General features: G+C 45.0%; 1 protein-coding gene across 2 annotated transcripts in view; it reads left to right on the plus strand.

Moving 5' to 3' along the window:
- Positions 1 to 3537: 3537 nt before the first annotated feature.
- The window catches only part of TMCC3 (transmembrane and coiled-coil domain family 3), a 148030-nt gene continuing 125254 nt past the window's right edge, over positions 3538 to 26313 (plus strand). The window contains exon 1 of one of the 2 annotated variants that reach the window (XM_074902736.1): positions 3538 to 3572. In XM_074902736.1, the coding sequence (XP_074758837.1) occupies positions 3561 to 3572 (12 nt within the window). In that variant the 5' untranslated portion in view covers positions 3538 to 3560. Of the gene's footprint in view, positions 3573 to 14176; positions 14284 to 26313 lie in introns of those variants that run through there. The other variant, XM_074902737.1, reaches the window with a different exon arrangement.

The following is a 26313-nucleotide window of genomic DNA, read 5'->3' on the forward strand; positions in this document are numbered from 1 at the left end:
TATGCCAAGTCACCCAGGACAGAACTGCAAACAAAATGCACACATAGAGTCAATGCTAGAGTATTTTAGGAGTTATTTATTATATTGATATACAGTGATACTTTAATGGGAAATTGAGTCACCTTTTCTCCATGTTTGCCTTTGGGCACTGATAAGCAAAATGATGACATTAAGAATAACAAAAAAGTTGGTGTTATTGGCAAATATCTTAGTGAGAACAAGTTGAGAGAGCATTGTTGTAGTGTAGCACCATTCAGCTGGTAACACAAAACTGTAAAAAGGCCCCCATACATGAAGGCAGTAAATTGTTGCCTAAAGCTTTTTTGGGGGAAGGAAATACAGGCCAATAGATTTCAGAAGTTTTGTGGAAGAAAGACACTTCACACCAAAAAATATGCATGAAAGTCAGAGGAAATATGAAGCAGGCATTGTTGTTCTGAATGCTGTTAGCTCTCCAGTTATCCAAGCTTCACCTAAACAGACCAGCTTGGGCTGAAGTTCCCACCTACCGTATTCTGACTAAGTGGCATTATTGCATGTGAGTAAAGCTCTTTGAAGACCAGCAAACTAACATGGCTTTGTCAAGACAAGCTTAAAAATAATTGTACAGTACTCGTCAGTCATAATTTTTATTAGAAGGTTTTTGGAAGAGGAAATAAGTTTGTGTACAGAGAAATTGATCAAGGGTCTGTTCCCAGAGATCATGGATCAATCCCACCAAATCATTCATTGCTTCATGCCCAGACTTCTTCTGAAGATGCCTGGCATCACACAAGGATGAGAAGTAGGCTAAAACTGTAGGAGAAAAGAGGCACACAACATGATGCAAGAGTGAGTGTACCGAGGAAGAACATGGTGAGAGCTTATGGCAGCAGAAGGGCAGGAGAAAGGGCGAGTGCCAAGAGCCATGAAGAATCACAACAACTGATAAAGATCACAAAAAAATAAGATAGTGGTGGGGTGAAAGAGTGGAAAGACAAAGCAATCCTGATGCCCTGAAATGATATTATCTCAGACAAGACAAGACACGTCACCAAAATTAATTGCTGCTGGTTGGCCCAACGGCTGTGGAGTTGTATCAAAAATCCTTGCCCACCAGATTACTTGACAGGTCTAGATTCCAAACTTTTTCTCTACCTTAAAAATGCTTACAGTTTCAAAATAAAGGGATGGACTCAAACTTTTATAGCTCCAGAAAAAAAATGCAGGTGTCAACAGTACAAGAAGGAGGCAGCAGTATTCCTGCTGTTATGAGAAAACACATAAAAAACATGTGCTGAGGTGAGTTGCCTAATACAGCTTTTGAAAGACATGGACATCAAGGTTTATCTCCAGGGCAAATGGCTCAGCCCTGCATTCTGGGAAGACAAAAGCTCTGGCCTTGAGGTGGGAGCCAGATTTCCAACAACCTGTCATCAGAGATTCCAAAGAGGCTGCTCTATGAAAATACGAAACTATGAAAAAGTCTCCTAATGCATGAAAAGCCAGGGTAGCAAGCACTGAGGTTTAGGATACTCTAAGAACCCCATACCTGTAATTTAAGCATTGCAACACTTGAATCTTAGGGTTTCAACTCTCTTTTAATTGTACTCATAGATCTTCTTCAGAAAAGAAGTGATTCCATAGGACATGTCTTTTCATGAGTGTAACTACAGAGGAAGCAAACCAAATCGCCAAAGCAGATTCCCATATGCCTATGGTCCAGGGTTATTGCTGATGTTCTTATTCATCTTGATTATTCCCTTTCAGTTCTAGGCAAAATAGTAATTGTACCAAGCTTACACAACCAATCCTCATGCACAAAGGACACATTCACTTCAGTGAGACATGTTGGGAAGAAAGGAAAGCCATTTGAGTGTCTGTCACGATCAGGGCTGACAGCAGATACATTAAGAGGGATGTGTCCTGTAGCATTTTACACTGGGCAGTGGGCAGGAAGACTCAGACTGTAGCAGGCAGTATTTGTGGAAATGCCACCAATTTCTGTGAATAGTTATCTACTGTGAAAACATCATATCATGACTGTAATATAGAAACGTCGATAAAATGAGAGGTTCTTCATTTTCAGGAGGCAAGAGAAAGGGAAGAGTCAACCTGAGCAAGTGAATAGAAGTGTGGTTGAAGGCTGTATAATCAGACCTGAAAGAGGAGAAGTAACAATCAGTACTGTGGTGTGGCTCCCTGCTCTCCATGATGTAAGGTTATGAACGCTCTGTTAACCAGCCAGCTAATATTCAGCTGCTTCATCTAAACTGCTCCTGTCAAACTAATTCCAAATGTAAATGCAATGATAGCTTGCCCTATCTTCTTTGCTTTTTACTTTCTAACTAGTTTGCTGGAAATGAATTTGCCGTGGGTTGCTATACGCTCACAAGACTGAAGTTTCATGAAAAGTTACTTGAGAGTGTACCAGAACACGGGGAAAACTTGAAATAATGGGTTCCCCCGAGATATGCCACATCCTCCAGAACCTGAAACGTGTGGTCCTGTTCTCCCGAGACACGGCGTGACCTGCTGCTCCGTCGCCCGGGTTGGGCTGCTGGGCGCACAGGCCCACCCGGGTGGTGCGTGTGTGCAGGTGTAACAGGCCAAGCGGTGATTCACCTCCACGCGCCAGGCAACAGGAGCCCCAGGTTCCTGCATTTAGTGTTAATACAGAAAGTACGTTATAATTAGCACTAAATACCTTTTGAGATCGGATTCTATTTTAACTCAAGAACAGCTTGTAGCTCTGACAGTGTACTACAGCTCGCAGTCAGTCGCTCCTGGAATAGGTGTGATTCGCTTTGGGCGAGACTTGCTGCGTTATGGGGAGCTGGAGCGCTATGACATACCACGGACGGAGTGTTGAAGCGCCAGCTCAGCGTGGCCCAAGTGCCCCCCGGGGCCGGGGCCGGCCCCGGCCGGGGCGATGAAGCCACCGAGTCCGGCATCTCCCCCGTGCCCAGGAGGGGCAGCGACCCGCAGCCCCGTCCCGCTCTGCCCCAGACCAGCCGACACCGCCCCGCCGGGCGCAGGCGGCTGCCGCGGGGGGGGCACACCCCGCTCTCCGCGGGGCGCCGCCGCGGCTCCCCCAGTCGCTGTGGGCGCCCACGCAGCGCGACCGAGAGCCGGCCAGAGGAGCCCGCGCCCGGCCGCTCCCCGACCCTCGCGGGTGGCGAGGCCGCCCCTTCAGCCGCGGCCGCCGCAGCGACGGGCAGTGGGCGCCCGCTCCGGCCGGGGGCGAGGAGGGGGCCGCGGCCGCGGGCCGGGGCCGGGGCCGGGCGGCGGGGCCGGGCGGCGGGGGCGGGTGGGCCCGGCCCCCCCCGCGGCCGCGCTGCCTCGTGGCGGGCGGCAGCCGTCGCGCCGCCGCTCAGTGTGGGCAGGCGGGCGGCGCGCACGGAGGGGCCGCCGCGCCCGCGGGCTCTGGGCAGTGCGCCGCCGGGCCGGGGCCGGGGCCGGGGCCGGGGTGTGCGCCCCGGGGCGGCCGCCGCAGCCGCGCTGCCCCCTGCATGGCCGTGCCGTGAGGGGCGGGAGAGCGTGGCGCCGTGGCGGGGAGCCCCCGGCGCTGCCTGCCCAGCATGCTGCGGAAGGTAAGGACCCCGCCGCTGCCCCGCCGGCCGCAGGCCCGCACACCGGAGCGGGGCCCGGGAGCGCGGGGCCGCCGCCGAGCCCCGGGCGCCGCGACTGCGAGTCGAGGCGGCGTGTGGGGTGTCGCGGGGGGGGGCGGGCGGGCGGCCGGTGGTCGGTGTGTCCCGCCGGGGCCCCGCGAGGGGGCGCCGCGGCGCCGGGAGCGGCCCTCGCGGGGGGTGGTTGCGCCGGTGAGGGCGGCCGGGGGCCGGGGCGGGCCGGGGGCGGCGGGAAGCCGCCGGGAGCTCTCCATGGTGCGGGCCGGGGGGGCGGGACAGCGGGCGGGCACGGGAGGGAGACCCCGGGCAAACTTTGCCGTCCGCGGGCGGCGGCTCTCCGAACGGGCCGCTTTCAGGCTGGAGTTGCCATGGATGCCCGCGGCTGGCAGCGCGCTCGCTCCTTCGGCGCTCGCAGCGCGGGGCGCGGGGGGACCGGGGTGCCGGGTGTCCCCGCAGGCCGCCGCCGCTGGCTGCGAACCCGGCGGGGGGTCTCGGCCGGCCGGCGGCGGGGTGAGCGCCCGGCGCCGGGAGCCGCCCGGGACTGGCTGTGGGAGCGAAGCCTCCCTGCCCGCCGCTCCATTGTTCTTCTTGCGCGGCAGCGGCCGGTCCCCTCGCGGTGGAGTCTCGGGCAGGGAGAGGGCTCGGCGCCTGGAACGGCTTCGTTTGTGCTTTCGGCAGCGGCGACCATGGGGCCGTGGGAAGGCGAATGCGAGTCTCTCGGGGCTGGTGAAGGCGCTGCCAAAAGCTTTAGAAAAACAACCTGAAGGTCTGAGCCGAGCGGAGGGCGGCTGCACAGCACCACCAGAGCCCACTTCGAAGCCGCGACCAAAAACTGCTCAGGTCAATAGGAATCCTTTCCCTGACGTAAGAGGGGGTGCATAATACAGACCGTCCAGCTCCTATCACAGTTTTCAGTGCTCCTTCCGCAAGGCAGACTTTCCTTTCAGGTGGACCCGAGCTGCTTCCCATCATTGCTGGAAGCTCTTTGTAACAGGAAAGTACCAGTGGAAAAGGAGTGTTACCAAAAGAATGAATCGTGTAACTGCTCAGGCTTCTTGTCTTGCTGTTGTTCCTGTCTTGCTCTCATTTTGTGTTATCTTCCCAAATTTTGTTGTTACAGCTTTAGGCCCACTAGCCTAAGTGTGCAGTAGTTCAGACAACTGGAGTAGCAAGACATCCCTCCAAATTTGTGAAAAAAGGCATGAGGAATCTCTAGCCTTGCTGCGTGATGAGTGAGATGGTTGGAGCCTGAGGCCCACACTGGCACTTCTGAGCCACTCATCTGGGTTCCGATGGCTTGTGCTTGGCTTGGCAGAGCCCGAGCGACGCAGAACAAACACGATGATTTAGGATTTCCCTTTGTTCTGGAGAGGAACCCTCCACTTTAGCCAGGCTTCTAAAGCCTGACATTGCTAATCTGTTTTTATAAATATTCCCAGAGCGGTATTTTATACTGTTAGTGTTAATTATTATGTAGTTGTTATACAGTTTGGACAGGCTGGGTAAGAGAAAGCTGATTAATTCTATCCTTGCATTGTGAATAACGTGGAGCAAATGCTTCATTTCAATCTTACCTTCTTCCACTATCTGTCATACTTCTTTTCTTACAAGGAGGGGAATGCAGAGATAGTCAGGATTTGAAATCAAGGATTTATTAAAGGTCAGAATGACCTTGGGGATTGTGAATACAAGGTATTTGAGCCTTGTTTCTTTTTCATACCCAATTCTGCGGCTGCCCAAGGGCTGAATCACAGCTTTGGGGCTGGTCTACGCTGGCAGTCTGTTCTGTGCTCCACATTTATGAGCCATCCATTGCAGACTGACCTCTGTGTGAATTATAGAGCACCTGTGCTAAATTCCTCTGCTGTACCACCAAAACTAGAGCGGTACCAAGAGAAGTTGAACTAAGCTAACTTTAGCTTAAAAAATGATAAAATTTGCAATCCCTAATTCTTAGGCAACACGTCAGGGCTAATGAAAGCTGCATGAAGAACTGTCTGAGAAAGGGAATCTCCTTTTAGGCAAAAGGAGAAAGAAATAAAAAGAAACACAATTGCAGCCCTCACTCTGGATCATGAGTGCCACGATCCTACTTCAGGCATCCCACTGGAGAACCTTCCTCACTGAGTTCATGATTCAGGTCCTTAGCGTGTCTTGGAAGAACAGTTGTCATGTGGGCAACCAACAGTTAAAATTAATTTCATGCCATGGCTCTTTAGGCAGGAGTATGAAACCTCAGTGTAGATTGGTTTGTCTCTTCTTCATTCTCTGCTGTTCCAGAGGATTTTCTACCATTTGTGACTTAGCATCCCCTTTTTGCTTCTATATCTGTCAGGAAGGGGGGACAAAGTAGGGAGAAGCCCCTGGTTTTCTATTTTTCTGTCTGTCTCTTGATTTTATGGCCAGCAAGAGGAAGCCTAACATTCAGGACATCTCTGGCTTTGCTGTCCCTCAGTGCAGTTGATGTTTCATTGATTGCTTCAAAAATAAATTAAGCTGGAGGGGGCTGGGCCACTGAGAAAACTGAAAGGCCTGCCCAGGGTTTAGTATGGGTCAACAGCTCAGTGTTTAAATCCACACTTTCCACTTGGATCAAGTTTTCCAGTGCCATCTGCACTCATAAAGGAGCGATAAGTACAAGAGTTGTTTTGGATATCTCAGAAGCATAGTGAAAACCTGGGTTTTGCCAGAGACAGATGAAATAATGTCCTTTCCCTTTCTTTTGGGAGTGTACTGAATTTCAACTCTAACATGGCAAAAATTGACCTGTGAGGATAGGTGGAATCAGTGAAATCTGAGTGTCTTGGTGAAGCTGCTGCTGAGCTGTGTGTGTGTGAGGTGGGCTTTCCCTAAGCTGACCCCTTGGCTCATCAGGTGAGCTGATCTCTCCGAGGAGCCTTGCCTGCTCCCTGTGCTTCAGTCACTGAAACAGAGTGAAGTCCTTCAGTCAGCAGTGACCTGAAGCCAGACTAGTATGCAGGTGCTGGCAGTCCTGTGGCTTCAGGAGTGACACGGTGATGCTCTGTGCAACAGCACTTTTCCTCACCAGTGCAGAGGCACATCTTGGGCAGATGACCCTCCCATGTGTTCCTCAGGTCCCTGCTGTAGTCCGTGGAGGGAATCAGAGCAGCTCAGGCTAAGCGAGGTCTGGGCTGCATGCATCAGGGCTGTGCCGTATGGAAAAGAGACCACCATGGGGAAGGACAGGCAGTAGCAAGATACTGCTAGCCTGCTGCTTTCAGGGTTCTCTGCTGAACCTGGAACCTAGCTCAGCAGCTCTTACCCAGTGAGTTTAGACTTCTCTGCCTGCCCCCCAGCCCTGCTCCTCCTGGCCCCTCCAGCTACATATGTCCAACCTGTTCTTCGTGAAAGGAATGCTTTCTAAAATCTTCTGAGTACTAGTGAGGTTGAGGTTTCCTAATTATCCTAACGCTGTTTTCGAGATGCTTTACAGGAGTTTCATACTTCCAGAGAGCGTGCCTCCCTTTCTTGTCTCTACACACTCTCTTTTCAAACTTGAGAAACATGACGGTTGTATGTACAGCATTTCCTGGCCACCACTGCTTTTTCCTCCCTCTTCAAGCTGTTCAAAATAGTTAAAGATGACAGGCATTTCCAAGTACTTTCTTGCTTGTATGAATACATGTTTATAAGAATGTCATTGCATAGTATCTAGGTGTTGCAGCTGGATGTATAGCTGTCAGCTGAGGCTGGTCCCCTTGATTTAATTCCAGGTGAAAGATCCACTTCTTTTTCTTCCCTATGCCACTCATTTTTTACTCAGATTCTTATTAGTAAGAAAATACTAATGCATATAAAAGCAGGAAGAAATACCTGAGGATTTTTTTCTGTTTTTACATACCCCCCCCTCCCTGGTCATTCAACTAAAATAGGTTTGCATCCTAGTTAATAGAGACAAGCTGTCTATTAGACGTTTCAGAAAGGTGGTTACAGAGTTAGGAGAGGAGAGCAATGGATGAAAAGCCGGTTCTCGAAGCCTCAGCATTCTTGTCTCTTTGGACTTGCCTCTCTCAGGTTCTCTTGCTAGATGATCTATCAGTCTTAACTGACTGTATTAGGAGCTGATTTATTCAGCCTTGACAGTCTTTCACCAGATCACTGAAGTACATTGAGATAGAAATTCTCATTTGTATCTGCTTTTATTATCTTTTTGAATGTCAGCTCTGTGTATCTTGTTCATTTTTGTTAGGGAAAACAAATTGGTATGTCAAATACTGCTGGAGTTATTTCTTAAGGCAAGACGTACCCATACGTGGAAATTAATGGAAATAAAACACATCAGCAAAAAATTAGTATTTAGGGACAACAAAAAGAAGAAATTAGTATGGGCAGAACGTACTGAAAATCCAGACTGGACTAAGTAAAGTGTGTATTGAAGATGAAATTGTGTGCTACTTCTGTTTTTATTATACATCATTTAATGTTCTTAGTGTTTTTTGGCTCTGATGCTCAGTAATCAGTAGCTACTTTTGTTGGTACAAATGAGGAGGAAAAGGAAAGAGCCTTGCTTGGTAATGCTCTGTTTAATTCATGCAGTAGTTAGGAAGGACATATATACCTTCACAGGTACAGAGCAGTGCTACATCTTGCTATAAATTTTATTCACCAGATGTTTGAGCAGAGTGAAAGCTTTATGTTTAACCAAGTTGTCATTTTCTGGTCTTTACAACTTGTTGGGCAAAACTGCACATACTGGGACAGTTTGGGCTAATGGGAGTGGGTGGCACCATAGTTCTGCTGGGGAAAAAAAATGCTCTTTTGGTATTTTTAGTTGCTCAGAGATTGTGTTCAAATAGTATATAGCACTGTCAGTTGAAGACTACATTTCAGGGTTGAGGTAATAATGAGATTTTTCCTTATTCAGCTATTTTAGAGGCTCTACTATTTTGGCTACCCTCGGGGAATATAAAATGTGTTACCAGTTAAATCCATGACAACAGATAACTTAAGCATTAGATTTAGCTGAGCTAATGTGCAGGCAATTTAACTGGGTAACACACAGGCCACCCTGGCATGAGGGAGCACCAAATAAATCCTTGTTCCAAAGACAGCAGAGTGGGGGTTTGAATAGTGGTCTTCGGCCTTCTCTAGAAACATGACAGACAGGCAGTCGGAGATTGCTGCTATAGCTTGAGTGGTCTGTGACTGGGGTGTGTTTACGAGGGTTTTAGTAGATTTTTAGTGAATTTAGGTGCCTGGAGGCGTTTCAGTGCCTAAAAGATTACATGATATGCAAGTGAGGATTTCGGTGGGACATCAGCGTTGGTTCTGAAGAACTAAAGAGGATTTTCTGCCTTTACCTCAAGCACTCCTGTTTGCTGAAGAGTTCATCTTTTCCATCACTGCTTCTGCTGGTTTTTTTTTCTGTGACTCAGCTGATTAGCAGTAGGATCCATCTCTGCCAGTAGTGTCTATGATGCAAATACAGAGAGAAACAAGGCCGAAATTTCCCAATGCTTGAAAAGGCTTGAAACAGTAGCAAGGCAATAAAGGGTACGAAAGGAAATGAAGCTTCAGACTTGGTGGTGGTGTGTGCTGTGGCACGCAATAGATGATGGAAGAGCAATTCATTCTGCTCTGCAACGCAAACTAGGTTGCTTAAAAGGTAGCCTGGTATTTCTGCAGTTTCAGAGATCTTAAGTTGGAAGTACAACTGTGGTATAAATAAATGTTGACGGACTGTCTCAAATATATCTACCATCTATTTAAAATCTCTGTCCTAAAATTTATTTTTGTAAGATTCTAAAGTTCTTTGAAGCTGGGCAATAAGGAGCCAAAATCTAATGAAAAATCAGTGAGCTTTGTGTATCAAGTCCCTGGGTTCCCTTTTGAAAATTGGATTTAAATGGCTGATGTACTTTTAACTGTCTCTCTTACTGGTTGTATTTTTATCTGCCACCTCTGTTGGTAAGCAGAGAGGAGAGCAAGGTGTAAATGGCATGGGGAGGAAGAATTAGGAAGTGACCAATTGTTCATTATCTCTGTCAGCAGAACTGGGGCCATCAAAGGAAACCATCAGGCCCCAGGTTCAGAGCAGAAGGATGTGCTCTCCTGTGCAACTCCTTGCCATTGGGCAATGTGGGGAACATGAGGTTCCATGGATCCAGAAAACAAGCAGGTAAAGTCAGGAAGAATACTTCAGAAGTCCTTGAGTACAAAACACCTCTGGCTCACAGAATCACAGAATCATCGAGGTTGGAAAAGACCTTGAAGATCACCTAGTCCAACCATTAACCTCACACTGACCATTCTCAACTACACCAGATCCCTCAGCACTATGTGAGCCCAACTCTTAAACACCTCCAGGGATGGGGACTCCACCACTGCCCTGGGCAGCCCATTCCAACGCCTAACAACCCATTCTGGAAAGAAATATTTCCTAATACCCAGTCTAAACCTTCTCTGGCGCAACTTGAGGCCATTCCCTCTTGTCCTATTGCTTGTTACTTGGTTAAAGAGACTCATCCCCAGCTCTCTGCAGCCTCCTTTCAGGTAGCTGTAGAGGGCGATGAGGTCTCCCCTCAGCCTCCTCTTCTCCAGACTAAACACCCCCAGTTCCCTCAGCCGCTCCCCGTACGACCTGTGCTCCAGACCCTGCACCAGCTTCGTTGCCCTTCTCTGGACACGCTCGAGTCATTCAATGTCCTTGCTGTAGTGAGGGGCCCAAAACTGAACACAGGAATCGAGGGGCGGCCTCACCAGTGCCGAGTACAGGGGTCAGATCCCTTCCCTGTCCCTGCTGGCCACGCTATTGCTGACACAAGCCAGGATGCCTTTGGCCTTCTTGGCCACCTGGGCACACTGCTGGCTCCTGTTCAGGTGGCTGTCAGTCAACCTCCCCAGGTCCCTCTCTGACTGGCAGCTCTCCAGCCACCCCTCCCCAAGCCTGTAGTGCTGCTGGGGGTTGTTGTGGCCCAAGGGCAGCCCCCGGCATTTGGCCTTATGGAAACTCCTCCAGTTGGCCTCAGCCCATGGCTCCAGCCTGTCCAGGTCTCTCTGCAGAGCCTCCCTACCCTCAAGCAGATCAACACTCCTACCCAACCTGGTGTCATCTGCAAACTGACTGAGGGTGCACTCGATCCCCTCGTCTAGATCATCAATAAAGATGTTAAACAGGAGTGGCCCCAAAACCGAGCCCTGGGGGACACCACTTGCGACCGGCTGCCAACTGGATTTAACTCCGTTCACCACAACTCTTTGGGCCCGGCCATCCAGACAGTTTTTTACCCAGCAAAGTGTGTGCCCATCCAAGCCTCGAGCAGCCAGTTGCGCCAGAAGAATGCTGTGGGAAATGGTGTCAAAGGCTTTGCTAAAGTCAAGGTAGACAACATCCACAGCCTTTCCCTCATCCAATAAGCAGGTCGCCCTGTCATAGAAGGAGATCAGGTTTGTCAAGCAGGACCCGCCTTTCATAAACCCATGCTGACTGGGCCTGAGCATCTCGTTGTCCCACATGTGTTGTACAAAGGCTCAGAAAGACCTTGACCTGCAGATTGCTAGCGTCTGGGAAGTGTTCTGGGGGTCAGCATTGCACGATTCTGCTGGTTTTGAGCGTCATCCCAAGGCATCCACTGTTGGCCGCTGTTTCAACCAAGATACAGGCATGGATTTAATGCAAGCAAGTATGCTCCTTACAGTCCAGCACCACACAGCTGAGCTTCTCCTGAGGTTGGTTGTGAGATATTGAACCTATTAGATTCATACTGTTGATTAGGCAGGTCAGCTGAGAAATGTTTTATGAGTCTATATCATCTCAGAGAATGTGTGCATAACTTAAGATTGAAGTGGTGGAAAAGCAAATAGAGGGAGATTAAGACCTCTTAAACATGCTGGCTTCATTGAACCAAAAACAGAAGGATTTTTTTAGAAGTAATTTCTTGTATTCATGACTCCTGTTCAGGGCAATGGTAGGTCAAAGTGGTTGATTGTATGTTTCTCAACAGCTTGCCTGTGACAGGATGAACATTTCCCTGTCCTCGTGTTCTGAGGTGACTCTAGCACAAAAGACACAAAAGCAGACTCTAGCACAAAAGACACAAAAAAGGGGCAGTTAATATCTTTTCCTCTATATGTTCCCCACTGCTGGAACATTGTCCTGGTGAGAAGAAAATAAAATCGTAACTTTAAAAAATATATATATGAAAAAATTCTCCAGACAAGGAAAAGAGAAAGGTACAGATGAGCTGACTGACAAAGGAAGGAAATAATTGCCTCCTTTAACAAAGATGATTTCCAGGTCTGCCCAGTGATAAAACTGCAATTTGAAAAGGGTTTTAAATTTCCATTGTTTGGGGTATGGCTATGCTGGATGGAGTTAATAGGTTCATCTTGGTATGAATTCCGGGCAAGTAAGCCATGTGTGACTATTTTTTCCTGTTAGCCCTTCTTGCAGTAGTTAGCAGTTAGTGCAAAAATGGGTTTCTTCAGTCTGCTGCTTTACCACGTAGCAGAGGTACATTTAGAACTTGGCATTGATGGTTTATGTTTTGGTCTCCATGGCCACTTGTTTACTCTGAGAGAAGAAGCGAGTCCTGCTCAGGTGAGGATGTGGCTGGTGTATCCACCCAGTGCCCCAGACAGTAACACCCTTCTTCCAAATAATTCAGCTGAAATTGAGCAAATCTGGGTATTTTTTGGATGGACCAGATCACTTGATGTTAGATTCTGTGTAGTTTGATGGTGACTGAGGTCTCCTTAAGTTATAATATCCAACTAACTGAGGTAGCATCTCGACTGCTTTGTGGTGGGACTTCTAGGCCAAGTATCCCAAACATTTCAGAGCAGCAGATTATTGTGAACTGTTAATCCTGGTAAAACTATATTGAATGTTTTTCGGTTAGAAACCGTTACACATTTCTGGCATGTGTACCATTTTCTGAAGCCTCAGTGATGGTTTGCAAACAGTACCAAGCATTCAACTTACCTCCTCCTTGATGCCTGAGGAGTAATTTCCATCTTCAGAGGATAAGTGGCACCAACCTGTAGTCCTTGGTGTGATGATGCCTCCCCTGAAACAGGGCTTGTGGCTCAGTGGCTTGGGCTTTAGGCTTGGTTAAACACATAGGCTGTTTTCACTGGGCTGTTGACGTCTTGTGGGATTTTGCAGGTAAATTTGTGTGTTCTTTGGCTATGATCTGTCTTGGGCATGTTGTTGGTGAAGAAACCTTTTCTCTCATTAAAGAGGAAGTAAGACTTCCAAAAATAATTGATGGTCTCCAGTTGTAAAGTGAAAAATGGCTAGGGCTCACCTTTTCTGCCCTACTACAACATCTGCATGCCCTAAGAGATCTCATGTTGCTTCAGGACCTATAAAATGAGGACACTGTCTCTTTGTTCACTGATTTCCTGCTTCTGAACAATTGCTCTTAAGCTATTGTATTTAATGTAGTGAAGTCTGACCTTGAATACCAGAAACCATTATAAAAGGAAATGCTTCACTGGCCAATATTATTTTTGTCAAAGTTGTTTTTAATAGAAAATAAGGTTTTGATTTGAAAAAAGAAAAAAAAAACACTGCAGAAAAATATTTTTGCTGAAAAGATTTTTCCCTGAAAAACTAACCTCTAGTAAAAAAGCTCTTTGTTCTTAATGGGAAGTCAAAATCTTTTCCAGAAGGAGAAAAGATATATATTTTTCCCAATAACACTATAGTATTAATACTTGCTGGTTTGATTCAGATATTCTACTTCTTTTGAAATGAGTTAGTATTTACGTGCAGATCTTCCAGTAGTTCTCCATCCTTTTCAGATGCTCGAAAAACTGTTCTATCACATGTTCTCTTTGTCTTTTTGAGCTTATTTCTGGGCAGATGAATAAACACACTTTTTAATGCATTTCAATTATCTTGCTTTTTGTCAAGATATATTTTCAGGTAACACAATTAATTAAAACTCCATTAACCATTTAAAAAGGACATATCCTCTAGTGGCAGTCCTTTCATACTGGCCTACTTGAGTTAATGAGTGCAGAAGGATGTATGATATATATTGACTTGCTCAGAAATAAAGGGGGATTTTTGTCCTTTTTCTTGCTTTTTTATGTATAAAGGAAGCCTGAAGAGATACTCTTTTCATTGCTTTTTACCATCTAGATTCAGTTTTTTCAGGTCTTTCTCAGATTGCAGGGCTATTTTTAAAAAATTTTCTTTTATTTTGGTTTATGTTGTTGAAAGCAGGCTGGTTGTACAGACTTGTGATGCCTTCTCAACAAACGGATTCTCTCTGACCTTTAGTAAAAAAGAATTAGGACAACTTTTCTAAACTTTTTGCTATTTGCATACCCTCTCAGCAAAGGTATAACCGTTCCCAGCCCTGCAGCCGAGAAGCTGTGTCCAGCCTCAGAGGCTTTTTTCCTTCTGCTGCCAGACCGACCTGTTCCCATGCCCTGCTGTTCCCTTACCATCGGAGCAGCCACTTGCTGAGGAAGCTTGTTCGGGCCGTGGGAAAGCTCAGGTAGACTGAGTTGTTTTTCTGAACTGCTTTGCAACACAAAGAAAACTTTTCAGAGAGAGCAGCTTTCACCGCGGCTCGCTGCTGCCAGGTCAGCTACCGGTCCAGGCAAACCGGGCTTTTGTGGCTTGCAGAGCAACCACAGGGGAAGGCAGAAACTACCTTGATGAGGGAAGGGAGCAGGAAAAAGGTCCTTCTGCAGAGCGGTAAGTGTTATATTACATGAATAAAGTTTGATTTTTTTAATTACTGTGGAGAATTTTAACCAGAGAGCTTTCTAGTTTGTAACCCAGAGTGCTGTCATTGCAGGAACTATGTAGAATGAGTTGAGGGGATGTAGAATAAAATGCTGCTGGCTTTGGGTGATAATAGAAGCCACAGTTTCCTGACTTTTATTTATTGTTCTTCCTTTTAATGTGTGATCCAAAAGGGGGTTTTTATCCAGGAGGATTTTTTAACTGAGCCCTACAACAGGTGACTTCTTTTAACTACTGTTTTCAGATCCTAAAAAGCAGGAGTGCAGCTTTAGCAGGCAAGAATGTGTATCTATATATGTAATACTCTGGTAATTCACACATGTTGGGAGAAAGCCAGCAAATTTATATCTTAATTGCTTTGGAGTACCAGTTCTAGAGGTGAGAGTGAGTAGTCAAGACTTTTGTACTTAGCACCTCTGCTGCCAAACTCCACAGAAATTGGAATAATTGAAGATGAAGTCACTTTTATTCAGTCCGTCTCTTACAGAAATAAGGCAATGGTGGAGAATGAGGAATTCTGAATCACTGGTAGTGGATAGTAATCTAATGTAAATCCCCAGGCAGGTTAAGTTCATGTATTCTCGGCATGGTGCCCAGAGTGAGATGGGGGGGAAGGGATGGGAAGGGATGAATCAGCTCTGATGTTTTGCAAGATCCTGCCTTCTACTTCAATATTGTCTTGTTTTCTTTGCCTGAATTTATTCCTGACAGGTGATGTCAGAATGTTTTCGTTAAAGGAAGGCAGAATCCTCCCTAGAATCACAGAAATCTGATGAAGTCTCCTGTGGCAAACTAGTATTCAGACGTACAAGTGGCCAGATTCTCTTTGCTAGTTCTTTAAAGCTTTGAAATTCCTCCTTGCTGCTGGGCCCCGTTATTCAGCAACACACAGATGAGAGCACACAGGCTGTATCGCTTGCTGCCTTCCCCTGCCCGGAGTCGGGCTGGGCTGCAGCCAGGTTGAGCCTTCTCCCTGCGCAGCCCTCCGGCAGCGGCTGTGCTGACCTCCAGGTGGGCTCGGGGCAGTACCAGCACACTTCCCGACCTACTTTAACACTACTCAACATTGAATTACATGTCAGCCTTGGCATAGTTTTTAAAACTACTGTCAAGAGAGGGTAAGCTGCTGCTTTGACAGGCTGGGCAGATGAAGCACTCCTGCAACAATGGCACCATAAGAATATTAGCACTTGCAAAGGGTGCTTGTGCCTCCTTTGTACATGGCTGGTGGAGCCAGGGTAGGTCCTGATGCTCAGGGAACAAACACGTGAAGTTTGAATCTCGACCATCTGGATGGGGTGGCTGTGCCTCACCTCGTATGTCCTCAAGAGCTGGTCGCTCAAGTTTGTTGAAGTCTGTGCCACCTGCTCTGGTTTCACAGTTGTGGTACCCCAGTGAATTTGAATGAGAATGTGGGTCACTGTCAGACTGTAGTGCCGCAAGGACAGAGGAGAAATGACCATCTGAACCTGAGCAGGCTGGGAAGTCAACCAGATAGCTACTGTTTCCAGATTCAGGTGGACCAGGTCTCCATGTACGGGGCGGGACAAGGGAGGCAACGAGGAGCTGCCTGAAGAATGAAACGGTCTTGTCATGAGTCTCAGCAAAACCGGGCACGCTGGAGGTGGTTTTTAATTTCTGGTTCTGGTGTGCTGAACTGCCACCTCCTGAATAGCCTGCCTGTAACAAGTGCCCAGGAGTTCAGGCTGGGTTTACTGTTTTCCGTGGTAACTAAATCTAGACAGAATATAATTTAGAAATGAAAGACACAAATCACTAAACCAGAGGGAAGCATGACATTGAGTTAAATGAGAAAAAAGTAATACTTTCCCCAAGCTAAATAACAATCAGTTCATTTGTTCCTTGCTTCTGGAGCCCATATTGATTTCATAAGCACATTTTCTTCCTTGGCACTGCCGCTGTAGGGATTTTGAAAGTATATGTGTGTTCTCAACATTTTTTGCTGTGCCTAAGGTCAGCATTGTCAATTTTACTCATCTGAGTGTTTGGTTCAGTCTCCTGGGCCTATATAGTGGTCAGGTTTGGCTGTTGCACAGGGTAGCTTTTGTCAAACAGCTTTAGAAATGCTAATAGGGGGTGATGGAAGGGCTGAGTGTGCATTAAAAACCTATTGCCTTGATGTACCTCAATGGTTGTAGGATTTCTCATCTTCACAGTGCTTATAAGCATTAATGAATCCTCCCAACACCACTATGAAGTGATGTACAGATGTATTATATATACCTATGGTAAATGAGAAGGCAAGAGATAAAATTGTTTTGTGTAAGGGTTGTCAAAGAAGCCAAGGGGAAAACCAGTGGTTTTAAATGACTGTCTTATCCAAGACAACTAGAATTTGTCTTTCTAAGACACTGCATTGTAAAAGCATACACTTGTGTAGGCACATGCATTAGTAGTCTCCTGAATAAAGAAATGCTCTGAACTAGTGTTTGGGAAACCAGTGCAGCTTTGAAATAGCTGAATGATTCTGCAGGGAAGAGCTGTCAGGTTTTTTTTTATCTGTTACTGAGCTTACTAAGGGTTTTCGTTTTAATAGGGTTTATGATTAGAGCTTTTTTAGCAATTTCAGACTTTTCTCATGTGATTTCTCCTTCCCCATACCTCTGGTTGAAAAGGAGGATGGAGGAGAGGGAAAGGGACAGTGCCTCCAGAATATGTGAAGAGGGGTGATTGTGTCCCTAGGCTGAGGATGCCTGATGGGGCTGTGGTCCTGAAACTCTGGCTAAGGGAAGAGGTGTTGCTCGGACCTTCAGGGGCTCTTCTGTTAGTTCTGCTGGAGCATCCTCGACTGGGCTCTCTAATCCTGGGCTTTGTCTGTTCCTACTGCCTGTTATTCTCAACCTTTGTAGCCAGAGCATTTTCAGTTTAGTTCCACTGTTGCTGCATCCACCTCCTCCCATCTGTATTTGTTCTCTGCTGTTAGCAGCTCCTTGGCAACCTGCCGCACAAGATATAATCTGCAGCCTCACTTAGAGATCTACTCTACTCTGACCTCCTCTGTATTGCAGACTATTTATGCTTCATAGGGCTTAATCCTGCAAAGAGCCAAACTCAATTTAAACTAGGCACCCTTAGCTGGGACTGCCTTCCCACGGGTGGATTTATGGTTAAGAGCAGCACATGTGGAAGTATGTTAACTGCTACAGCATAGAAATCAGTATGATGAATTAAATATTTTGAGTGAAGTTTGTAAACTAATTCTATAAAATTTTTTGAGGAGGATCCTCTTTCATGAATAAAAAGTTAAGGTAAAAATGAAAGCCTATTCACTATTATTGATTTTAAGACACTGTAACATACTTCTTTTACAGGTACCACTAATGTTTTCTGATCGGTGGTCACTAAACATCATTCAGGATTTTTATATATATATAAAAATAAATAAATCTAGAAATGCATTGGGAATAATATCTTATAAGACAAATACGTATGTATAGTGAAGAACTAGGACACAGATAATTATGTTTCTGACCAAATTAAGTTGCTGCAGACTGAAATATCCACGAAACAAATGAGGCATTTTAAATGGCATAAAACTCACCAGCTGTATCCCTGCTGATTCTAATACCCATTGCAAACCGCGTGCTCTGAGCTCTACAGCTCAGTGGACTGATACCATGACTTGTTCACAGAAAGGCTGACTGAGTTCTTTTGTTTGCAGTAACATGGTTTCAGAAGCTGTAAAGGCCATTTCTTCTGTACCTTGGGTTGCTCCATTATAACCTCTTTATTTTCTGCAGGCACGTCCCCCTTCTCTCCTTCCAATGGAGTCGCTCCCACAAATGCTGCCTCCCACCTTCAGTCGTACAGCTGTTGCCTTGGGGTCCATCCATCAGTGCCGCATCCTTTCAGACTTCCCTGGCAGGCTCTGCAGCTCTGGTTTGCCTTAGCCCTGGTCCCTGTCTCCTGCTGTGTGATGTTTGTGTATCTCTTTCCAGTTCCCTCATGGCTGCTCTGTTGTCCCCGTCTGCTGCTGTCTTTTCCACAGTCGGTGAGCGAGGCACGTACGACATTTTCTTCCCCCTCTCCTTTCACTGAATCCCACTTCTTTCCCAAAAGCCTCCTCAGAGCCAGTGCCTTTGCACAGCCTTGCCCTGTGACTAGGACTTTGTGTACAGGTCTCGCTCAGCTATCTTACCCTGCTAGGATGCTTTTCAGATAATTAGGTATGAAAGAGCAACACAGTTTACTCCAAGAGTTGAATTCAATTCATATATCACCTGTAAACCTGTCTTCCTGAAAACAGAGCAGAAGCTGATGTCCCAATTTTCACTAATGCTATATTTTGAGAACTTTTCTGTTAGCCGGTGGGACATGCTGCTACCCGGGAACCAGGCTACTTTGATGTTTTGGCAGTTGCGAACCTCCCTGTGCTCTCGTCCCAAGATGATGAGCTGATTGATCAGTAGAGTGTTGTTTCCCCCTAGACTTGTGTTTCTTGTAGGTTTTGTTTCTTTTTTTTAAGAATGCCAGGCAGATACTAGTAATGGTGATTAGTGAGTCTGATGCATTGGTACTGTTGTGTACTTCTGCGTTTGAGAACTGGGAATTAATTCATGCTGAGAAGTTCTGCATAGTCCATCACCAGTATATATAAAAAAGGGGTATGTGAACTCACATACTGAGCTCACTCTCTTTAAGTATCCTGCATTGCTACAACAGACTAAGAATTACTATCTGCATGTAACATTTTTGTAGTACTAGTTTAAACTAATTGAGCTGTGTATGATTTGGCTTCTGGACTCTACTGCTAAAAACAACTGATGTTAGTGTCAGTGTAAATTAGACATGAGTAAAACGCTGTTCAGCTAAACAGCTTGAATAACGTAACAAATGGTGCCATTTTGCATGCCTATTCAGAGCACAGAAAATCAATCTGCTTTCAAAGCTGGAGCACTGCCACTTGATTTGTGGGTTTCTAGCAGTTTCAGACTTAAATCCCAGTTTACTTTATAGTTAGCATAATCATGCTGTCCAGTTGTGAGCATATAAATTGAACAGATTATGTTCAGGAATTGCATTGTGGAAATACAGATGGGTCTGTTTAATGAGGTACAGAATCTCTTTTGCCTGAAATGTATAAACCTCAATTACCCATATGCCACAAGGGACAAAGGATAATTTTGATAATCAAGCTTTTAGAAAATGGCAGGAATATTCAATATGATAAGCATTAAGAATCATGACCTCATTTGGGATAACACAAGGCTTGGACAATTGAAGTGCTTCTGTACTGGATTCAAAGAGTGTAATAGTGTTTAATGTTTGGGCTTCAGTTTGGTAACTGCTATTAGTATCCAACTGAAAAAGATCTGTAAGAGACAAGTAGGTCCAAGTGCCACTGGTACTCTTCAGTTAGCTATTACTGGAGACAGAAAAAGAGAATTTGATAGCCTGCTTCTCAAAGAGAGCCAATGTGCCATTTTCACACAGTGTATTTGCTGACTCCCGAGAAAATATTAGTGGTCTTAATTTTCTCCAGAAGTTGTATTTTAAAGAGAAAGCCTTTTCTTTTTGTTAAGGTTTGGAGCTCAGAATATTTTGGAATACATTTCTTGCTCTTTTAGAGTAAATCCCACTTCATTTGAATTAGTTACTGCTCTTATGGTGATATTTGAAATAAAGACAATCTTGGATGCTCAAAAGCGGGAATAAAAAAGATTGAAATTCATCATATGAGTCTTACTGATCGAATCTTATTAACTCTGCATGCTGATGTTCAGAAGTTCCTTCATCCTTCTGCCTCCCACTATCTCTGCCTTCTGGTTTTTAAATTCATGGAGGTTTTTTCAGACAACTCCAGTAGAAGTAAGCTTCACACTACCTTACCAGAGTGGTAGGGATCAACTCAAGATCATTTGAGTCACTACACTCTGAAGAGATCTGTGTTTAAATTCTTGGTATGGATTAGCATATTCTCCTGTTTGAAATACCAGTGAGTTTATAGTAAATGAGGACATCCTCATGTTGATATGGGTGGACCATTTTGGTGGCTCTCCATTTGTTTTACTTGACTACTTTGCCTTCTGCCAGACTGTGTATGAGTGTGTTTCTGCTCCATGGGCAGAACAAATGGATGAATCCAAACAGATAGATGCATGAATGAATGGATATTATTTGTCTGTTGAGATGGGCCTGGGTCAATTCACTGGCAAGTGCACGCCCTGATGTCAGTCTGTAGCTGACACTACATCATTATTACGCCACACAGTGCATTTGGAAGGTGGTTTGTGGCCTGTCCATCATCTCACTGGCTTTTTGAACACTTAATCCCTTGGCTGAAAGGATGCCCATGCAAGGTCACTACTGGGATGTAATGCTAGATCAAAAGTACCTGTAAGAAAGAAAATATCTAAGGCTGGGCTCGGATAGTACTGCTACGTGTTCCTAATGTGTTCTTCTGCATAGCATGTGGTAGCTGGAGGTGGGCAAGCCATACTTTGTGGTAGAGACTGCAAAAATAACAGTGGTTTAGGACCTTGTATGTTCATAGTAAAGGGCTGCCTGAAAGCTGAGGAGATCTTTGCAGTGCAGGAGACCAGCTGGATACAGAAGGTCAAGGGAGACCTGAACTCATGGCCTTGCTATTTTCAGAGCAGTTGCGCTCCTACATGACAACCCCGCAGAAGGTTTTTTTAGTCTGTGAGCGTTTATCTTCTGACCCACTTCTTTTCCTTGTGCTATGAATAACTGGCATTGTACGCTGACACACAACCCGCATCTCATTCTCTGTGTGTGCACAGAACATCGGGGATTCAGGAGGGTCCTTTTCTTTGTGTTAGAGATTCGCTAAGAATCACAGTCTTGCAGTATTCTCTCCCAGACTGTCATAATCTCCTGCCTTCTTATAGCTGGCTTTAGATCCCTTTTGCCATTCATTTAAAAAGTGGTGCCAGCTCTACTGTCTTGTTTTACAACAGCAAATCAATAATCACGGTGAATCTCTGTAGTTCATTTTACCATAACCACTGTTCATTCCCTGTGACTCCCCTTGCAAAGCTTGTTTTCCCTGCCAGTCTTGTGCTGCACATTAGATGTGAAACAGAAAATTACTTCTTAGAAGGGTCTTTGTTGGCTGTTAATGTGTCACAGAAAAAGAGGAGAATCTTTGTGGTATTACATGGCAGAGGACAGTCAGTTGTATAAAGAGGGGGTGTGTTAACACACACAAATACGCATTTGAAATAGGAGGTGCAGTGCTTGAACAAAAGTACCTGAGATGTTTTGTTTTGCAGGACAAAATTTAGCAATTTAAGAGTAAATAATATATGTAAAAGTACATATACCAATGATGTTAACTCTCACTGTATCACTGAGTTTTTTTGTAGGATGACTTTATTCACTTGATTTCAGTGACAACTCTCTTGTGTTCTTGTGGAGTATAGAAAATGTCAGGGAAAATACTCGGAGGGAATGTTTCAAAGCAGTGCCACCTTATGGTTCATTTCAGTATAGGAACGTGTGGCCTCTCACCCACGCAAAACATCGTGTGTACCTGGCTGGGCTCTCTTAACTTTCTTAAATGGTCACCTTCTGTGTTTCTGATCACAGGGGGCAGTGATGGCCTATACCTATCACTGTCATGACTAATTACAGAGAAACAAAAGTAATTATTAGCCTGCTTCTCAAAGAAGAGCCGTTCCCTTTGTACAGTTAACCATCCCATTGCTCACATGGGCAAAAACTTCTGCCTTGAGTCCTTTGCTCCCAGACTGCTGACTGAGGTGCATATGCAGCTACTGTCTAGGGCTCCCATTTCTGCTGAGATGTTGCATTCCAACCCAATGTCACAATCTATAATCTTGATAGCTGCAGTCCATATTCATCATACCTACACTTGTGGTCCTGTCGCTCACGCCGTGGTAAATAATCACTAGCTGGCCAAGAGCAGGAGGAAAGACTTTGAAGTTCTGCAAGCCCTGTTGCTCTTCTAGATCCCTGATCCCTAAGCAGCGTGGGTTTCATGGGCCTAGATGTGACCCTGCACCCAGGGAAGATGATCTTAGAAAAATCCTTGCGGAAGAAACTGGTCTTCTCGGTCTCTTCCTGCTCTTGTTGCAGCTTCTGGCAGGACTAGCTGCTGCCTGGATGCCAAAAGCTTGTCAGAGCTGCCTGGTTGTGTGGTTGCACTGAATTCCCCAAGAAGTCAATTACATATTGTCTTATGCTCATGTGTTAATTACAGCTACTGGTGCAGCTTGGAGACCTCTTTAGCCTGCAGTAGCTTTAACAGTTTGCAAATAATTCTGGCTAGCCTGTGAGAGAAGGGTCATGGAATGACCGGGAAAAATCCTGGGGATACTTTAATTAAATTCTACGTTTAAAAGTAGAAGCTTCTCCCAACTACTGCAATGTGTAAGTCCCAGAAGTGGAATTAAGGAAGGTGGGTTTCCTTGCTACCCTGCTGAATGCAGAGGAAATCCTTGGGGAAATTACTATTTGAGCTGAAATGAGAAGTGACACAGGGATGGGTGAGGTGGGAGCACCTGGGACTAACGTTCAGCAGTTACTGCACTGCTGCTCAGTGCAGTTTACACAACCAGCACCACTGCTGTCCTCAGTGTTGAGCTGCCACCAGTTGCAATGAGGTTAAGGGCTGTTAGCTAGGCTTTGACTCTGTTAGACTAGTTTATTCACATACAGCACATAGACACTACACAGCAGCTTTACCAAGGGTTGTGCAGAGATGGCCAGCCCAGCATGACTGCTAAATTCCCTCCAATTCCAGCAGCAGTCCCATGTATTGTGGAAGACAGTAAAGCTTAGTAATGAAAATCTCATCATTAATATTAGCTGCTATGAATTTACCTTGTTCACAAAGATGTGTATGTTAAGTCCCGTGGCTACAGACAATACTGTGGAAACTGTTTCCTATCATCTTGAGCCTTTTCATTCATAGACTTTTAAAAATTAAATTATAGTACTATTTTCTGTTCTCACCATGTATCCTATAAAATTCCCATCCTTTCTCATACAGCCTTTCTTCTGCCAAATATTTTGACAGCTACATGCTGACTGCCTCATTTGACTGATTTGTCCACAAAATCAAAACCGTGGCCTTCCCTCACTCTGGTGTTACAAAATACCAGAGAGCTCATCATATCTGAGATCTCCAGTATCTGTTTGATTGGTCTGAAATCAACACTGAAAGTTTATTACAGACATATACACAGACTGATGCTGGAATTCTGATATCCATAAGGAACGAGGCTAACTAAACCAAGTCAAAAGTGTGGAAATTACAACCAATATAAGATGAAAAAAATTTAAATGATGAGTGTATGGAGGTATAAGAAAACAGTCCAGAAATTAAGGTGATGCTACACTAGCTGCCTTGTAAGAGCATTTGAAACCCTTCACATCACTGGTCTTCCATGATTTAAGGAGTATTGCAAACTTTTCTTCTGAATGTCTTGACTCACAGACTTGAGTCAGGTTCTTCTTGGGAACAGATGGTTACAGCTTTGCTGATGGCAGTTTCAACACCAGCACCATGCTGAACACTGGCCAAGGGTGAGTGCATTTTGGAACAATTTTGCAATTACCTTGAATTTTGTATTTCCAAATCACATGGAAAGAACTGTGCCGGTTTGCCTTGGGGCATCCATAGCAGTTTTAATACATGATACTGGTTTGGCAGGCCTGTCTGTGATTTACTCTTTTGCTTGACATTATTTCTGTATAGTCGATATTTCCCTTTCATTGTAATAAGAGTTTTTTTATCAAACACTGATTGTACGTTATAAAAAAGGTTTATCTTAAATGAGAGAACTCACCGACAGGGCACTTGCTATGTTCCTCTGTGCCCTCAATCTTTCAACAACATCGTCTGTTCATGGGTGTATTCTCATTCTGAGGCATGATGGATATATTGGTGTCACATAAACTATTGGATATCAAAATGATATATATCTGGGGAATTAAGTAACTGCAATGTTGGAGTGGTTTCTGGTAAGTAATTTCAGTCTGGTTACTTCAGATACATATGGTAGGTCACACAAAATTCTGAAATATCTAAATATGCCTGTGACCATGTGGACCCTGCTGTGACAACCTGGCATGCCGATTGCAAATGCTAGATGTCGGAGCTCCTGGCTCCCTGATGGCAAGGGCTAGATGCCAGAGCTCCCTGCTCAACAGGCTTCTCTTGACGTAAATGGGAACCTTACTCAGCCAAATAGGACCCTGTGATGCACAGGTATGTAGTTCTGACTGTGTTCAGCAGCATGCATATGCTTGCATTTATGCACCCTCACTCTGCATTATTAGATGAATGGAATAGTTCTACTCCTCCTGTTCTTTGTAAGAAAGGGGGGTTTAAGTTTTAGGAAAAAAGCTGACTTTTGAGAAATGTGTGATGTTAATGGAGTAGTTGTTATAGCTTTTTTTTTTTGAGTCTGAGTTGTTAGCATTTTAGGTGTGTAAATTTATTTTGTTATATGTATTTTTGAGACAGCAGTTACTGGTTTGACTTTTAATAAACACATTTTATGGAGACAGAAGGTTATTTTTATAAAAAACTTCTGACCTTTAACTTCATGTTGCTGAGTTTGAGAGACAAAGAAAGCAGCTTTTCAAAGATTCTGCCAGTTTCTTTAATGCCAGGTTTTCCTATGCTGGAGTGTGTCCAAAGAAGGGCAACAAAGCTGGTGAAAGGTCTAGAGCACAAGTCTTATATGGAGTGGCTGAGGGAACTGGGATTGTTTAGTCTAAAGGAAAGGAGGCTGAGGGGAGACATCATTGGTCTGTACAACTACTTGAAAGGAGGTTGTAGCAAGGTGGATGTCAGTCTCTTCTCCGAAGTAACAAGCAGTAGGACAAGAAGAAATGGCCTCAAGTTGTGCCAGGGGAGGTTTAGACTGGATATTGGGAAAAATTTCTTCACTGAAAGGGTCGTGAAACACTGGAACAGGCTGTCCATCATTGGCGGTATTTAAAAGAGTGTAGATGTGGCACTTAGGGACGTTTAGTAGTGGGCTTAGCAGTGCTAGATTAATGGTTGCACTTGATGATCTTAAAGGTGTTTTCCAACCTAAACGGTTTTATGATTCTATGATTCTATAAGAAATAAAACATTTATAAAGGATTGAGGATTATATGAGTAGAGGAATTGGTTTTGATTTGCTTCTGAAGATGCAGTTTCCAAGGCTGTATGACCTCCCAAGTTCAGGAGGGCTCATAGTTGTAGCGAGACTCGTATTGTCAGCAAAGTGTCACTGGTGACTGCTCTTCCGCAAAAAGTCTTCTGGTGGTTTTCTTCTGTCTTTCCCACCCTCTCCCTACTTTTCTTACCTCAGAAAGAGGAGTCTTTTGTCACTGTTGTTTGTTTTAACGTTCCCTGGTGTCTTAACTATGGTTTCAGGTATGAAGCATCAACGCACTAGTTTTCCAACCTTCTCTTGGTATTCCTGGATGGATTTAAAGATGGACTGATCTTTACTTGCCTCCAACAGTATCCAAAGGTTTATAGCATCTCTCTTTGTCAGCCTTGAAGGTTTGTTTACACTTGCATACAGGATCTCACGACTGTAGCCCAATATTGTTTTATTTCTCTGCATTAGAAAATCTCTCAGCTTTGTGCAAGATGAGGAGACTGAAAACCATGCCGTGTCTTGCCAGTGATTTTTACATCTGACAGAACATTGTAGTTTGTGACACCTAAACTGTGATCTGCCTCTAAATACTCATGTCTTATTTTTATGCTGTTTGCTTTTTAATGCATTTGAAGCCTGTGTATTGTTTTCACATTTTTAACAGAGGATTGTTTTTTGAAAAATTTTGTCTGTATCATAAAAAGAATCAGGCTGCTCTCACCTTTTTACCTCAAAAATGTACAAATGTACAAGAATTTGTGCAAAGTGTTTAAGCATGTAACGCAGACAGTGATGCGCTGTATGTGCTTCTCATGTGAGGGCATTTTGTTTCAGTTGCACCTCTTGGTGTATCCCCTGGAAAATT

The sequence above is a fragment of the Athene noctua genome, chromosome 3 (genome assembly GCF_965140245.1).
Source record: "Athene noctua chromosome 3, bAthNoc1.hap1.1, whole genome shotgun sequence".
In the NCBI taxonomy this organism is placed as follows: domain Eukaryota; kingdom Metazoa; phylum Chordata; class Aves; order Strigiformes; family Strigidae; genus Athene; species Athene noctua.